Source organism: Sycon ciliatum, chromosome 13 (genome assembly GCF_964019385.1).
Source record: "Sycon ciliatum chromosome 13, ocSycCili1.1, whole genome shotgun sequence".
In the NCBI taxonomy this organism is placed as follows: Eukaryota; Metazoa; Porifera; class Calcarea; order Leucosolenida; family Sycettidae; genus Sycon; species Sycon ciliatum.
Window position 1 is genome coordinate 19,826,643 of NC_088655.1, and position 16,852 is coordinate 19,843,494.

At 47.4% G+C, this 16,852-nt stretch overlaps 1 protein-coding gene across 1 annotated transcript in view; it reads left to right on the forward strand.

Annotated features, from left to right (window-relative positions):
- The window catches only part of LOC135829923 (uncharacterized), a 176,955-nt gene that overhangs the window by 9,896 nt on the left and 150,207 nt on the right, over positions 1-16,852 (forward strand). The window contains exons 5-10 of the mRNA XM_065342302.1: positions 676-737; positions 2,496-2,882; positions 4,135-4,581; positions 6,929-7,036; positions 7,603-7,791; positions 14,037-14,339. Of these exons, the coding sequence (XP_065198374.1) occupies positions 731-737; positions 2,496-2,882; positions 4,135-4,581; positions 6,929-7,036; positions 7,603-7,791; positions 14,037-14,339 (1,441 nt within the window). The 5' untranslated portion in view covers positions 676-730. The remainder of the gene's footprint in view (positions 1-675; positions 738-2,495; positions 2,883-4,134; positions 4,582-6,928; positions 7,037-7,602; positions 7,792-14,036; positions 14,340-16,852) is intronic.

Consider the following 16,852-nt stretch of genomic DNA (forward strand, 5'->3'; position numbering starts at 1 on the left):
AGTACTATGTTGACAGGAGTGCCCGGTAGATTGGAGTGTCCAAATAGGGAATACCTACTGTTTGACATACCTCAAACAAATCAGTGTTTGAGAAGGGAAATGTGTTTGGACCGTGCTTTGAAGTTCTACATAATCCGTGGTCTATGCATCATATCGCGGCCTTGACCTTCTGATCCCAAGCGCGACCAAGACAAGCGATGTCACACGCGAGGGTGTAAAAATCGGCCTGCCCCGTGGGAGACTGCAACAGGCCTCCCGGGGTCAAAACCTTTATGATCGTGTGTTGCAGCTGCTCTTGTTTCCTACCTTTACACTCAATGAGGTACTGTCGTGGACATGGAAATCCGGTCAGATGACCGGAGCCTGCACACTCAGTGTATACTGAACGATACGTGCATGTACCATATACGTACTCACGACTGCGTGTCCATCGCTCGTGGGCTGCCTGACCTCCGACCGAAATTCCAATGTCCACGACAGTATATGGGTGTACAAGCATGTGTATGTGTGTGATGGGGGGGGGGGGGGGGGGGACTGATGTTGGCATGCATCCTGTTCTTGGTTGTCATGTCTCTTTCCATCTCTCTCCCTTTCTCTATCTCTGGAGTTTCTCTGCCCGTTCTTGGCCAATTTCCATCTCTCTACCAATTCATCATTCTATATTTCTCTGTTTAGCTCTCTCCTCCTACAGATCATAACCACACAGTTGGTATGAGAGCATTTTCGCACGATGGATGGTGAGTGCTTTGTCGGTTTGTTTATGAGTCGAGACTCGAAAAGACTTTGCATTCCTTCCTAGTTATGTATGTAAATCACATCACCAAGTGTACGAGTCTCGGCTAGAAATTGAGTGGAATTTCATCTGACCCAAGATGCAGGATAGTCAGAGTCTGCTTACTGTAAAAGCCATTATTCCCGTAGCTATGCAGAAGACGTTACTTCAGTAACGTCTGGCGCTAGCCAGGGTCCACACAGCTTTAATTCCCCTAGCTATGCAGAAGACGTTACTTCAGTAACGTCTGGCGCTAGCCAGGGTCCACACAGCTTTAATTCCCGTAGCTATGCAGAAGACGTTACTTCAGTAACGTCTGGCGCTAGCCAGGGTCCACACAGCTTTAATTTGGTATTTGTGTGTTTGTTTGTTTGTGTGTTTGTGTCATGCCTGGCGCTATCCCGTATCTGTACCGTACCGTACCGTACCATCAAACACAGCTGGCCACATACAGCTGGCCGCAATATTCAAATAGGGCTTTCAAACGCAAGATCATAACGTGAAGCAACTTCGAAGAATGGGTATGAATGCGAAGTGTATGGGGGAATGCATGTAGGGCGATAGTACGGGTTCGAACCCATGATATGCCTGAAAAAATTGAATTGAAAAATTTATAACATCCCTATGCTTTTTTTGCCGTCATCAAGGCGGTAGACCGTGTCGTATTAGCCTCGATCGTACCTGTCCCGTACCTATCCCGTACCGTACCGTACCATCAAAGACGGCTGGCCACAATGCATATTCAAATAGGGCTTTCAAATGCAAGACCATAACGTGAAGCAACTTGGAAGAATTAGTATGTATGCGAAGTGGATCGGGGATGCATGCAGGGCGCGCGATAGTGCGGGTTCGAATCCCAGGTTATGTCTTAAAAAAAGGAATTTTTTAAAGAATTTTTAACATCCCCAGACCATCTGGTAAAAGGAGAGCGATCGCTCTCGCGCGCCTTCGCTCTCCTTATTTTCTTTTTGGGCGCACTTTTCGTCGCGCGCCTTGAGAATTTCGAGCGCATCCGCATCACTGTGAAGTGCATTCTGCAAACACTCAAATATTTCGTAACTCGGCTTTCCCTGAACGGAATCGAGTACTCGAAAGGTCTATTCGTATTAGAAGGTTCTCAGTTGTCGGCTCCAACTAATCGGAAGTCGATCCGAGGTCGAATAGCGGAGTTACGGCACTCGCAAGGTATTTGACGTACCGTTGCAAATTTTCACTTCCAATTATTATTATTTTGACCTAAAGGATTTCCCTCTGTTGCGTGACAGTCCGGGCATGCATAGACCTGTGCGACGTCAGGCACAGGTCTTGAGCGGTTAGCTACAGAAGAAAGTAGCGCTCCACGATGAATACTACAAAATTACCATGGATGCGAATTGTCTCAATTTCCTATTGCGCGTGTCATCGTCCGAATAATTAATTCATGAAGGGAAATTAAGGGTGTGGTCCGAACAGCTTTCATTTGTAGTGCGTACGGCGATTTTCCATAACGAATTTGGCAGCTATTGGGTATTGAATCCGATTAGGGTATGGCAAGATGTTGAAAAAACCCGTATTGTGCTCGCCTTGGATAGATATGGTGAGCGACTTTTTTTTTGGGGGGGGGGACTTCTCTCCCACCACTCTCCTTGAGAGGATAGCAAGAGTGATTGTTCACTCTCATGGATTTTCTTACACGAAGGTCTGATTCTGTTTCTCTATGTGTGTGTTATGCCAACATTTTCAGACGAGTCTCTTGACCAACAGCTCTCTGACATGACAGCATGGGAGAGTGACGTCTTCACAGAACTTCGGCCTGACCTGGTTTCCACGCTAACTCCAGGTGATATGCGTCGCCAGTGTGAGGCTAAGAAGTTGATTACGCGTGCACAGCGTCAGCTATTTGCATCAAACACTGGCCGTGCAGCGCAGAATGAGGAATTGCTCGATGCACTAAGCACTGGTGATGACGAATCCTTCCACACCTTCCTTAAATGCATCCGTAAAGTCGAGCCACCAGCCAGCGCGAGAAGGTTATTGGCCAAGCTGGAACCCGTCGACAAGTTCCAGCAGCCCGGCAGTACTGCTGAGGCCGCATTAGCGTCTGCAGGAGCATCTGCTGCTGATCCAGTGGGTAAGTAAAGAGCAGTAGGCTGTACAGGCAGAGGCCAGTTGGGACTTTTGCAGCTCCATAGTTTTTTTCCGTGGTTTTGGCAGCCCAGCTGGCATCAGGCCAGTCTGAAGGCTTGAAGTAGCTAGCTAGCAAGCAGTAGGACTAGGAGGAGTAGTGCGATGGCAGTAGGGCAGTAGCTTTCCAGAATGCCTGAGATTCATTGCAAAATTGATGAAGGGAAACTGAAGTTGTGGTCCGAACAGCTTCCATTTGTAGGGTGTACGGCAATTTTCCGGAATGAATTTGGCACCTATTGGGATTTGAATCCGATTGGGGTATGGCAAGATGTTGAAAAACCCGTATTGTGATTTGTGCTCGCCTTGGGTAGATGAGGTGAGCGATTTGGGGGGGGGGGGGGAGGGTGCTGGGGACTGCTCTCCCACCACTCTCCTTGAGAGGATAGCAGTGGATTCATCAGCAACTGTATTGAACCCTCAAGAGTCACACCAGGCAAGGTTTCCAATTGGAACAACAATGTCAGAACGTGCGCATGGAGCAAGAGCAGAGTCAGAACCAGGAGCAACAGCCACAGTACCAGCTGTACCAGCACTTCATCATTGCCATCATCCAAGTGAGTTTTGCTTGCGTTATAGTTGACATTCGAAGGGGACGCAACAGGAAGCAACGTAAGAAGCTACGGGAAGTTGCAGGGATGGTCATGGTCGCAAAGGACTCCATCGGCAATCAACGCCAGGAGCAGGACTGCAACCGTATTACTGTACACTGTGTATTACCGTATTACCGTACACTGTGTATTATTTATGTCTAATTAGGGATAGTCCAGGAGTGTGTCAGACGACGTGATAAATCAATTCCTATGGTTACCATTTGAATAATGAAAAACAAGAATTTAAAAGGCATTGAGTCAATTGATCATGGGCCACAGCTTTATGCCTCACGATGAGTTATGTCGGCTATTGCAATAGCTGCTGCATGTTACGCTGTACGGATGGCAAAGCCGTCTGCAGGTCACCATACATTTTCTACGTCCCGTCCCATCAGCTTTATGGTGAATGTGAAATTGACTTGAAAACATTGGTATGTACTGAGGTGTCATGGCACCAGCCATTCACCATGGAAACATTCTTGAATAAAATAAATGGAATTTGATGTATGAGTGTTTGCAAGCTTATACAAATAATTATAGCAACCTGAAATCACATAATCGGTTTGTGGATGCGGACATGTCTGTGGGCTGGTGTACTTGTGGCAGGTGTACAACCGCCTATTGCTCTGCAGCCCGGTGCAGCCTTAGCTTGCTCCTCCACTGGTAGATCACCATCATCAATGTCAGGTCCTTCTACCACGGCAGAGACTACATTTGGTCTGAGTCAGACCTGTATGAGTGCATCCACCCAAGCCACTACAACACATCCCATTGCTAGCTCAGCTAACACTAGCACTGGCAGCTTTACAGCTGATGGTAATGCTGCTGGGAGAGGAACTGCATTGCAGCAGAGTACACAGCAACCAGCGTCAGTCCACCTTGAAAACACGGCACAGCTGGCAGCAGCTGCAGCAGTAAGACATGCTTCTTCACTGCCTCTCGAGCCGCAAGCCAAGAGGGCCCTACTTAGCAGTGTTGGTAGAGCTTTCACCGAGGAAATGTCCAGGCATATTGACTATGTGTCTGCTTCAAGTATGGCTCATACCAGTCCAGGTAAGCGGTATGTACTTGGAAGCTTGTATACCTGTTATCTACAATGTACATGTGCCAGTGGAAGTCATTGACCCTGAAGCGGTTACTGTATGAAACATCATTTTGCACCAAGTTCAAACTTTGTATGTGGATCGCGTTTAGCATTAGGCTGTTTTATGATTGCAGCTGAATGCGCATTTAAGCCAGCCGTGTCACTTGGATACACTCACACCTCTCTTATCCGGGCAGTCTGGGACCGGACCATGCACGACCGATAACTTGGAAATATTCCTAACTCTGAATCACATAATATTTTGATGGGGAAGTGTCGGAGATATTGGATATGACTTCACTATTTCAACTAAACGTTGGCAACAGTGAAGTAATATTTCCTCTTTAGAGAGCATGTCTGAGAAAACCAGAACATATGTGCAAGTCGGTCTCTCAGATTTCGCTCAAATTTTGCAGGTAGGTTTGCTTTGGGGTGTAGATCGATATTCCAAAGCCCGCGCATAATCTTTTGAAGGGAACCATGAAATTGGCATACCCCTCAATATTGGCCCAATATTGGCACGATTTATGGGTCTACAAACGAGCCACGGCACAGCGTACAAGAACAAGCTACGAACAAAAGTCCATCAAGCCAACATTACCTCACCTTAGAAGAGTTCTTGGGGCAGCACCACTTAGCCACGCCAGCATCCCAGAAGACGAGGGCAATCATCCCTTGACGCCACAAATGATCGTCTTGAAAATAGCCAAATTACAAGCGCTGATAAAACAGCGAGCTACGTCCTCAATTAGCAAACACTATACACCAGCAGATAGTAGAACACCTCTTCTAGCACTGAGGACATGTCACCCATCATCCTTTTGGGGTTTTCTTGAAATAAACAATTTTGAATTTTTCCACTCGATTATTCTGAAATACGTCCAAACTCATAAGGGAAATTTGGACAACAAAGTACATAGAATGGCTTGTTAGGACATGGCAAATTGTTCTGTGAAGGTTTCGGAACAATTGGACCAGCCGTTAAGGAGTTAGAATTTCGGCCAGGTTTCCGGCCTTTTCCCATGGTTTACAATTTGCCCAGGAAGCCGGTATCGATTTTTTATCAAAACCCACGATTTATCCTTTCCTTTTTGGCCTTGTGGTTATGAATGCTGTCTGCTGACCATGAAGTTGTGAGTTCAAATCCCAACCTATCCTCAAGTCAAACTTTTTTTTCATTGTTTTCGTGATCAAGCTGGTACAAGACAAAGAAGATGGCTGCACCAAACGACTTGTTGTTCGAGGTCGCGCTTCCTGCCGAACTGACTGACACTTGACTGGCTCACGCCATGTGAACCCACCCACAACACTGCAATGGTGTGAGTGAAGAAGGAAGTCATCGCGCTGTAGCTTTTTGAGATTTATTTTAGTATTTCAAGATCGCCAATTTATTTGAATTTAGCAGTCAACGCCGTCTTCTATCAGCGTTCACAAGCGTCTGCTTTTCTCAAAATGTCGTCGAAGTCACACGGATAGCTTTGCCAAGTCATGGCCTTCGAAATGAGTCCGTGTCGATGTCGTTTTCGTCACACGGTGAGTAAATTGCATCGCAGCTCAAAGAAACTATTTTGGTCACAACACGGATTGGGACACATGCCGCTCGTCAACATTTACAACACTTTCGTTTCGACATGTCCTCTCTGACTCCGTTATCGATACGAGGAAGAACTCGTTTGTTGTAAACCAGACGTACATGTACATGACTGTATCAACGTGAGTGAGTTGTCATTTTTCCTGCTTTCGCGCGGAATATTTCTTCGAGTTCACAGTGAGTATTTCCAGGCAGCGCTCGAGTGCTCATACGGTAAGATGCCAAACTCCGCGGGCGATCGCCAGGATTGCAAATCTTTTTGAAACGGACTGTAGTCAGCAATTTACTCCAACACCACTCCCAACGCTGCAGAACAAAGTGAATTGTTGACTCTGACAAGGAAAAGCAGTGGTGATCACTTGTCACTCCAAACGACAAGCTTCTCCTTGCGCCACCAACATTTTTCGGTGCAATAGTTGATGGGGGAGGGGAGGGGGAGGGGAGGGGAGGGAGAGAGAGAGAGAGAGAGAGAGAGAGAGAGGGAGAGAAAAAGAGAGAGAGAAAGAGAGAGAAAGAGAGAGAGCTAGAGAGAGAGAGAGAGAGAGAGAGAGAGAGAGGGAGAGAGAAAGAGAGAGATATGAGGGTATCGAGCACTCTCTGCACAGTGGAAGTATTCTTGTGGGTGACTTTACTCATATACATGCTCTCTAACTTTAGTTGAAAAAACTGGTGACACGTGACTGTTTCAATGTGACTGCTCTAATTTGCCCTGCTGTATGTTTCAGATTCCCAGGCCTCTCTGCGGCAGAAGTCTCAGTTCCTCCTGGACAGCCCCGAAATGTCTGAAGGTGACTCAGGGTTGTCCGGCTCTGCTGCTAGCTCAGACACCGAAGGTAAGGTATGTAGGGCATGCCTTACATGGGCATTTAGGACAAGTTGGATTGTGCAAATCCGTGGGCCTGGGATCCGGATTCGCAATCTTTGGACCTGTTTGATTGTTAGAATCCGGATCCAGGTGACATGGATTCGGATCTGGTCAACCCACCCCCCAAAGAAGGATTGGACAGAGTCAACGGATCCATTCTTGCTCTGAACCCAAACTTGCACCAGGTGAATATTGATATCAATTAGCCATTCTACGATATCAGCCCTATTTGACGAGAGTGTTTTATTCGATACTGCTTTTCGAAGGAACTGAGTACCAACGGAAGTGTCACATTAAAACCAGGTGATGTCTGACTGGAACTAAGGCTGACCAGAAGCTAATCATATGCTGGTATATCACGGCTCAGATTCGCCTTGTGTGACCAAGAATTCACCTTGATGCTAGATTCTTGGATCAGGAATATTTTTATTCCCAATATTGTACATCAGCTACTCAGGTTTGCAATAAATTAACGGCGAATGTATGTTGTTGTGCTTTCTTCCACATCAATTACTAAACTATGTGTATGACCAGAGTGGACAGAAGATGATCTGCGCAATGCTCGAGTCACGGTTTTTATGGACAGCAAATTCAGGACATCTGCTGACTGTGATGGAATTATATTGGACAGTTTATCTAAACAGCACTTCAATGAGACTAATATCAGAATCAAATCGACGAGCAGAAGAAGTGCTCCTGCGCTCACACATGTTGAAGGAAAAGGTTTGTAATATCCTGTTCTCTACCTTTTTCATGTACATTTGAATGTGTACAGCTAAGTAGGACAAATTCTACTACTGTACTCAGCCACAGGCTGGTAGACCAATACTAGTGTCTGCTCCAGGATGATTTCAAACCAACCATGTACATGTGTACCTGATGTTTAAGTATGGCTACTGCATGTGCACTGATTGATGCATGGCTGGTGATAGTAGATATACATAATCATCTTGCACATCAGTCAGGTATCTGCAGAGAGAGAAAACTGCATGATGGTGCTTTGAAATCGCTATGACTGTACTTCAAGTGCAGTCGACGGGAAAGCACAAATTCTAAGCATTGCAAGTGTAGCGTTGGCACGCTGGTGACTTCAAAGCGTATACGTTGTAATTTCCGATATTATTTGCCATACATATCCCGGTTGACGCTCTATGTTCTTTCGTCGAGGTTGTCCCGGCGCGACCATGCATGCCGCCTGTAACAGGTTTAATCAAACTTGAAAAGTAAGAGGCCTGGTTGAGCGTGCCTCGACCAGTTATATGCAGAATGTGATAGTATACATGTGGCAATGGCGCCAATGAAGGTGCTAATAGACAGGCGTAAGACGCACGAGGTGCGAGGGAGTGTAAAGTTATAGAGATCAGGGGAAAACTGTTACATCATCCCCCTCCTATGGAGAGGAAGGAGCTTATAACCCAAATGCTCAAGTGGAATAGAGTACAATAAGCGCAAACACGTGCGAGACGAAAAAAGGCTTCGCACTGAAGCAACACAATAAGACGACTGAAACTCCATGCAAATAAAGTGTAATAAGCTCAACAAATGTGTAAGGTGAAACTAGAAGTTCTGCAAAACTCAGCGGGCAGAAGCCAAGGTTTTGTACTTCTGAAGTGGAACAATGTCATTACCAGATTCATCCAACAAATAATGTTCAGGCTCCCAAGTGGCATCAGAGTAGCCTTGCCACTTGACTAGGTACTGAAGCTGATTCTGCCGGCGGCGGTGACTGAGAATGTTCTCCACCACATAGCGGGCATGACCATCAAGGTCCGTGATAGGCGGAGGCGTAGGCTGTCTCCTATTAGGAATAGCGTTCTTCTCGTAGGCACGGAGTGCCGACACATTAAATACCGGGTGACAGCGGCTGGTATGAGGCAACTTGAGCTTGTAGGCATTCGGGCCGACCACATGGGTTATAGGAAAGGGGCCAAACCACTTGGGGCGTAATTTATGGGATGGTCGGTCCCGAGCTTCAGGAGTCAGGAGGAAATCCCGGTAGACCATTACCAAATCTCCCACCTTCAGCTTTCCCTCGACCCTTGTCCGATCTGCATAGAAGGCCTGACGAGCTTGAGCTGCCACTAGCGCATCTTGTGAGATCTTGACCGCGTCTTGTCTTGCTTGCAACCAATCAGCTGAATCTCTGCCTCCCTGAATAGGGTTGAGGAAGTCGGGTGGCGCTCTGGGATTTAGACCGTAATTTAAGAAGAACGGTGTGTTTCCTGTAGATGATTGAGTAGCGCTGTTGATAGAAAACTCACAGAGAGGTAGGAGCATATCCCAGTTATCTTGTTTATGATTTACAAAAGCCCTCAGCACATCCTCTACTATTCTGTTTACTCGTTCAGTTAGGCCATCTGTCTGAGGGTGATTGGCAGTACTAAATGCTAGTTTCGTTCCTAAGCGATCAAACAATTCCTGAAAAAATGCTGCCGTAAATCTTGGATCACGATCACATACAATACTAGAACTCAAACCATGAAGTCGAAATACATGTTGAATATACAGATCAGCACTTCCTTTAGCGTCAATAGTAGAGGAAGTAGGTGCTAAATGTACACACTTTGTCAAGCGGTCTACAAATACATATATTGCATCATGACCTGTATCGGTCCTAGGCAAACCCATGATAAAATCCATCGAGATATCCGCCCACGGCTGACTGGGCACTGGTAAATTCTGCAAGAGACCAGTTTTTAGCTGGCCGCCTTTAACTCGTTGGCAGACGTCACATGACTTGACAAATGCCTTTACATCCAGTCCCATTCTGGGCCAATAGAAATATCGAGAGAGTCTGAAATAGGTGCGATCTCGACCGGGATGCCCCGCAGTCACACAGTCATGGTATTCTTGAAGCAGGGCGAGTCGGAGTTTGCTACTCTTTGGAATGCATAACCGGTTCTGTGGTGAAGATCTGAGATAAAGATAACCGGGTGTTTCATTTAGAAGGTAACGGTCGTGCAGATTGTCATGGCTTGAATTTTTCAGTCTCCTGATAATGGGAGCAAGATCCTTGTCGCACTTGTAACCGCTGACAATTAACTGCGCTAAGTCTGGATTAATCTCTAGGGTATGCTCTATGGCATTCAACTGAATGTTAGGAGGATAGGATGACCCGCCTATTTCAGAATCACTGAACAGATCTGGACGGCGTGAAAGCGGGTCGGCAATGTTTTTCTTTCCTGGTTTGTGAAAGACCGTAAAGTCATAGTCAGCTAAAAACTCTACCCATCTTGCCTCACGCTTGGTGAGAGTCGGTTTGGTTCGTAAATAGACAACACCCATATTATCAGTCATCAGGTCAAAGTGGCGGAATAGATAGATTCTCCAGCACTTTAATGCAAATACCACAGCCAACGTTTCCCTCTCGGCCGCAGTATAGTTGCGTTCTGCAGCTGACAGTTTCCGACTACAATAGGCTACGGGATGCAAATCCATATCTTCTCCCTGCTGCAGGAGCACACCCGCCACGGCAAAGTCACTTGCGTCAGTTTCTACCATGAAGCTTTTCTCAACATCGGCCAGTTGCAACACTGGCGCCTCGAGTAATGCTGATTTTAGAGACTCGAATGCCTTCTGTCTAGCAGCGCTCCATTCAAAGCGTGAATTTTTTCCGGTGATTTCTTCTAATGGACGAGAGATGGTCGAGTGTCGATCTATGAACCTTCGGAAATAGTTTGCAAAGCCAAGAAACTTCCTCACATCAGTTACTGACGACGGAGTTGGCCATGTTTCCACAGCACTTATCTTCTTGGGATCAGGGGAAATTGATGTGCCGTTGATTTTATGCCCCAAGAAGAGAACTTCTCTCACGCCGAATTCGCATTTAGACTGTTTGCAATACAGCTCACTATTTCTAAGTGTTTCTAGAACTGTTTGAAGATGATGCTGATGATCTTCCCAGGTCTTGCTGAAAACTAGAATGTCATCCAAGAATACTACAACGAATTTTCGGAGATGCGGTTGCAGAATAGAGTTCATGAGTGACTGAAAGGTGGCCGGGGCATTAGTCAGCCCGAATCCCATGACTCTAAATTGGAAGTGGCCGAACGGCGTATTAATGGCCGTCTTAGAAACATCCGAGTCTTGAATTCTGATTTGATTGTAGCCTGACCGCAAGTCCAACTTGGAGAAATATGCACTGCCCTGGATCGTGTCGAATAAGTCATCAATATTAGGAAGACAAGCTTTGTTTTTGATCGTAATTCTATTCAATTCTCGCCAATCGCACACCATTCTCAGAGTACCATCCGACTTTTTCACAAAAAACACAGGTGCACCGTATGGCGACTTACTTGGCTCAATGAATCCCTTCTCAAGTAATTCTGATAGCTGTGACTGGAGCTCGTCCATCTCTGGTTTCGGCAGGCGGTAGGCGGGTCGAGACGGTGGTCTGGCTCCATCTTCTATCTGGATTTCATGGTCGACTGGTCTCTTCGGTGGAAGCTCATTCGGCAGCTCGTCTGGAAATAAATCCTGGTACCTCTTGAGCAGGTTCTGGATGTCTTGTTGCTCTGATTCCTGGAGTTGTGGCCCGGAACGATTCTCCTCGTTTGCAGCAGTGACCCATGCAAGAAACCCCTCGGCTCCACTCCTCAGGGCATGACGAGCTTGTCGGCCACTGATAAACATGCTTTCCACAGATGGCCGGTCGGCTGTCGGCGGGTTAGCTGAAGGCAATTTGGCAACAAAGGGCTCACCGTCCAACTGAACTTCGTTCGTACGGAAGTTGATGCTGGGGTTGTTCCTTGTAAGCCACGGCTTGCCAAGAATAGCGTCGTAGCGAGTCAGGGGATACACAGTAAAGTGCTGTTCCTCACTGAAGCCCCCGACTGTCACCCTTAGCGTGCGTGTGGAAATCTGCGGGACCTCGCTGGTCGAGCCGTCCGCCAATGTTACGCTCAGCACTGCTGAGCTTGCATCCGTGTCAAGATGATGCTTTCGAACAAAACTGTCTGCAATGAAGTCATGCGTTGAACCGGAATCTATCAGCATCACTGCACGGCGACCGCCGATCTTTCCCTGTATGCGCAGTAGGTCGTGTTCAGGTTCATTGCCGACGCTGACGTTGCTGACATGACACCTTTCTGCAACGGGACAATTTCCTACAGCTATGGGTGTCTCCGGCTCCGTAGGTTCCTGGAGAGCAACGTCTTCAACCTCCAGAGCTCCGAACCGGTTAGCGACTGGTACCGGCGTGGGCGCTTGGGTCGTCGCCAGTAAGCGCACCCCCTTTCTTACTGGCGACCAGCGTTTGGGTAGCGCTGTCCACCCTCAGTACAGTCTTTAGCGAGGTGGCCTGGCTTCCTGCAAGCAAAGCAGTGTCCCATTGCTCGCAGTTGGACACGCTCTTGGTCCGTCAGCTTGCGGAGGCCCTGACCACGGAAGCTGGGCACGGAACGCGACTCTCTACTGGCTGGTGGCCCCGACGCCGGTGGCCCTGACGACTGCTCCACGGTGTTTGCTGCCATGACAGCTTGCTCTAGGGTACGTGGATGCTCACGCATGACCTGTCGCTGGATGTGCGGCACTAGACCCCTGACGAACAGCAGCGCTCTGGTGTGGTGGTCGATTTCCGGCACTTGCAGGCTGAGGCGAGTGAAAGCAGCAATGTATGCGTCCAGCGACCCGCGCTGTGCTGCGGAAATTAGTCCCATACGCGATGTTTCCTCGTTGTGCCGTGGTCCGTACACATCGCCAAGTGCCGCTTTCAGAGCAGGCCAGTCGGAAAACACTTGGTTAGCTTCCAATGCCGATATCAACCAAAGACGAGCGTTTCCAGTCAAAAATCCTGCCGCGTAGTCGACCCTCTGTGCCGCATTTGGGAGTGCCAACGACCGTAGGGCCATGTCCATTGCAAACGTCCATTCTTTGAATGTAGCGGAATCTCCTCCAAACACAGGCGGCTCTTTCGTAAGGCGGGGTGTTGGCTCCCACGGTTCTGAGTTCGGATGTATCGTTCGGTTTCCTTGGCTAACGCGCTGAGCGGTCTTGATATCGTTTATCAGCCGAACGACGAGTACGAGGAGCGTAAGCAGAGCGACCAGAACACCTGCCAAAAGCAGAGTAGGAACCATCCTCTGCTACCAGTGTAACAGGTTTAATCAAACTTGAAAAGTAAGAGGCCTGGTTGAGCGTGCCTCGACCAGTTATATGCAGAATGTGATAGTATACATGTGGCAATGGCGCCAATGAAGGTGCTAATAGACAGGCGTAAGACGCACGAGGTGCGAGGGAGTGTAAAGTTATAGAGAACAGGGGAAAACTGTTACACCGCCAGTTTTTCTAATAGCAGCCAGTTGTTGATGTCCAGCTATCACCTACATGTAGTATTCGAATCACGAGGACGTGATTGTATTTGAGAGGGGAGGTGTAGCGTTGGCACGCTGGTGATTTCAAAGCATATAGCGTATAGTGTTTAGAGTATAGCATATCCCCGTACTGTATCCCCATACGTTAGCGTATCCCCGTACATTAGCATACAGAGTCTGCCTGTGCATTAAAGCTGCTGTTCACGATTCTTTTGAGCGAGTTAATTTCATTGCCAGTTATAGTTACATTTCAATTGCCAGTTACAGTGTGTTCACTGAGACCCTTGTGTATTCTTGCCTCCGAGAGACTGCGGCCCGCTACACAAGCAGTTGTTGTATCAATGCAATCAGTACCCAGACTCAGAAGTTACTAAAAGCGGTGCAGACCACACATAAAAGTAGCCATCTGCACGATGAGCTCAGCGCCACCCATGTGCCAACCAGAATTGCTGCTGGCTTAGGTGTCTGGGTGGGCATGTGCGTGTGCAGACCTACATTACTCACAATACATGTCTATATGGGTGTGATGTGTGTATGTGATCATTTGTCTGTTTGTGTGTGTGTATGTGAGCATGTGTCTGTTTGTGTGTGTGTGTGTGTGAGCATGTGTCTGTTTGTGTGTGCGGCCATGCATATGAATCTACATGTGTCCTGCAGGAGGAGATATTAGGACATTGGTCAAAATCATCATCAACGGACAACCTGACGACTACACAAAACAAAGGATCCGAAGTGAAGTGATTGAGGACCTGGAGCACCTTACCTTCTCCGAGGATCAAATTCAGGTCATCTACAAAGGCGACTGGGATTCCATCCAGGTCGCACTGTTGCTTCCAATGAGGACACTGGGTCATCTACTCTACCTTGCAGTACACTATCCTGGACTGCTGCGAGGCCTGGGTATACTTCAAATCATCGACATCTCCTCATTGACCATAATTGACTTTCGAGAGATAACAGGCATGTTGCTCTATTATCATGTGCTGTGCGGCTTTCTATATATGTGTGTGTGTGTGTGTGTGTGTGTATGCATAGGTGTGTGTGTGTGTGTGTGTGTGTGTGTGTGTGTGTGTGTGTGTGTGTATGCGTAGGTGTGTGTATGTGTGTGTGTATGCGTAGGTGTGTGTATGTGTGTGTGTGTGTGTGTGTGTGTGTGTGTGTGTGTGTGTGTGTGTGTGTATGTGTGTGTGTGTGTGTATGTGTGTGTGCACGCATGTGCGTGCGGGAGTCTCGCGCCGAGTGGAGGACAGCACACACCTGGACAGAGGGTGATGCATCTTCTTCGCACAGCATGTTTAGTGGTACAGTTGCTGCTGTCAACTGCTCTTTGTGTGAGAGGATTTTCTTGCGCCGCCAGGATCGTGCCAGGCACGGGTGCACTGCAGAGCTAGCAGTGCAACAACAGCGTGGATAATGCCAGTTTGATCGATGCGGCAGTTGGTTCTTAAGGTGGCTCGTACCTAAAATGAAAACTAGTCCTTTAAGAGAGCATGTCTGAGAATACCAAAGTATGTGTGCAAGTGGATCTCTCCGATTTCGCTCAAATTTTGCAGGTATGTTCCCTTTGGGGTGTAGATCGATTGTGCAAAGCCCTTGAAAAAGTTTCTGAAGGGAAAATAGCCAATTTACAACCGCTGCCAAAACAGCCAGCTACGTCCTCAATTGGCAAGAACTATACACCGGCAGATAGAAGAACACCTCTTCTAGCGCCAAGGACATATCCCCCATCTTCCTTTTGGTTTTTTTCCTTAAATACACCTTTTTGACTTTTTCCACTCGATCATGCTGAAATGCAACCAAAGTCATACCTGCGCCCCTCCGCGATGTTTCTGGTTATAAATTGGCTATTTTCAAGACGATCATTTGATCAGTGCAACCACGGTGGAGCAGTGTTGTGGTGCGCACTGTGTGTACTGCGATAGCTGCATTTGTTCGGTCCAGGGCAGGAATAGACACCACAGCTCAGGTTGTCCCCCTGCCATATGTCGGTATTGTGGTAACAGTTGCAGATGACCCGAATCGTGGCGAACTTTTGTTTTTGTGTCCTGGACGCCGTAGGATCATGTTCTCCTATTCTTTCTCCGTCGCCCATCCGGGGACCACGTTACCCTTGTGACAGAACAGGAGAGGTTTATGTGCACATGTGTGTGTGTGCCTGTGTGTACCCGTGAGTGTCGTTGTGTGTTCCCGTATAATGTGTATATGTGTGCGTGTCCGCTATGAGGAGTCTGGTTTATGTATGAAGATACTTCCTATAGTTGTTGAGTCTGTTACCATAGAACTGGGGCAACTAATGGCATGAAGAGCTTAAAAGTAATGGCATCAGAAATCTTTTGAAAATACCTACTTCTGGGCCAAATTGGCCCGATCCACTCTGATCATAGTCAAGTTGGGTATCTTGTGGGTAGGGCAAGTATGGGTTTACACACAACGTGGATCCAATTGCATCCGAAAGGCAGAGTGGTCCTGACTCTGGTTTGCCTGGCACCTTCAAACTGTAATCGAGTGTTTGCCATCTGTGTTGGTTACATGCTGTATATACTTTCAATGAAGTGTATTATACTTTACATGTACTACCACCGATGGACTACTCTAGGCTAGGATATCCTTTTCACTGCGGTAGGGTATTGCCGCCTATCCACTAAGGTTCAGCAAAAAAAAGGTCACTTTTACTGAAAACAATAACACCTCTAAAAGTCCGTTACTCTAGCACCCAATGATTCGTCATATAAGCCGCGCCAAGGTAAAAAGTGGCTTAGCATTTTGCTAACAAATCGAGAAAATCTCCAAAACGTCACAGTCAGCAAAATTCTACTTGAGCGCAGTCGCGAAAATTATTCATTTTCGAGCATCCTTTCAAGTAAATAGTTTGCAAGTGGAGAAGAAGAAAGAGGCCTTTTTTGAGCAACACTTTTTCAGTGTTCCCTCTTTCATCATCGTGGGGATTTCTCGGCGCTGCCAGAGATCGTAATGGAGCGTTCTGGAGAATGTGGAGGCGAGCAGGATGACACTCTGTCTCCGTGTGCGCCCAACCCTAGTTGACGAGGAAAACTCGCTCATTCATAGTGGCTGTGGTTCTCATCGTGGCCACGACTAGAGCGGCAGGTATACCTATGTGGCGACGTCTACAAGCCGTCCGACTATCACTCTGACAAGCTCCCTAGTGAGTTGGATCTTGCTGTGATGTATCACTTTGTTTCGGGTACCTTCAAAATGTTCATGACGTGGCGTACTGCACTCCAGAATTTCCCCATTTCAAGGCCAATAGTGCTACACGGCGAAGCGATGCATTGACTCTAGCTGCTAGCATATCGTCCCATGGTGCTTCTCCACTACCTACACCAGGGAAGGAGAATGACATGGACTAGGACGGACAAAGAATCAGTGCCGCTTTTTAGCGATGTGCAATCTGCTGGACCTACGTGCAAGAGACCAATGGAGCTCGATCTCTGGCACAACACTACGAGCTACAG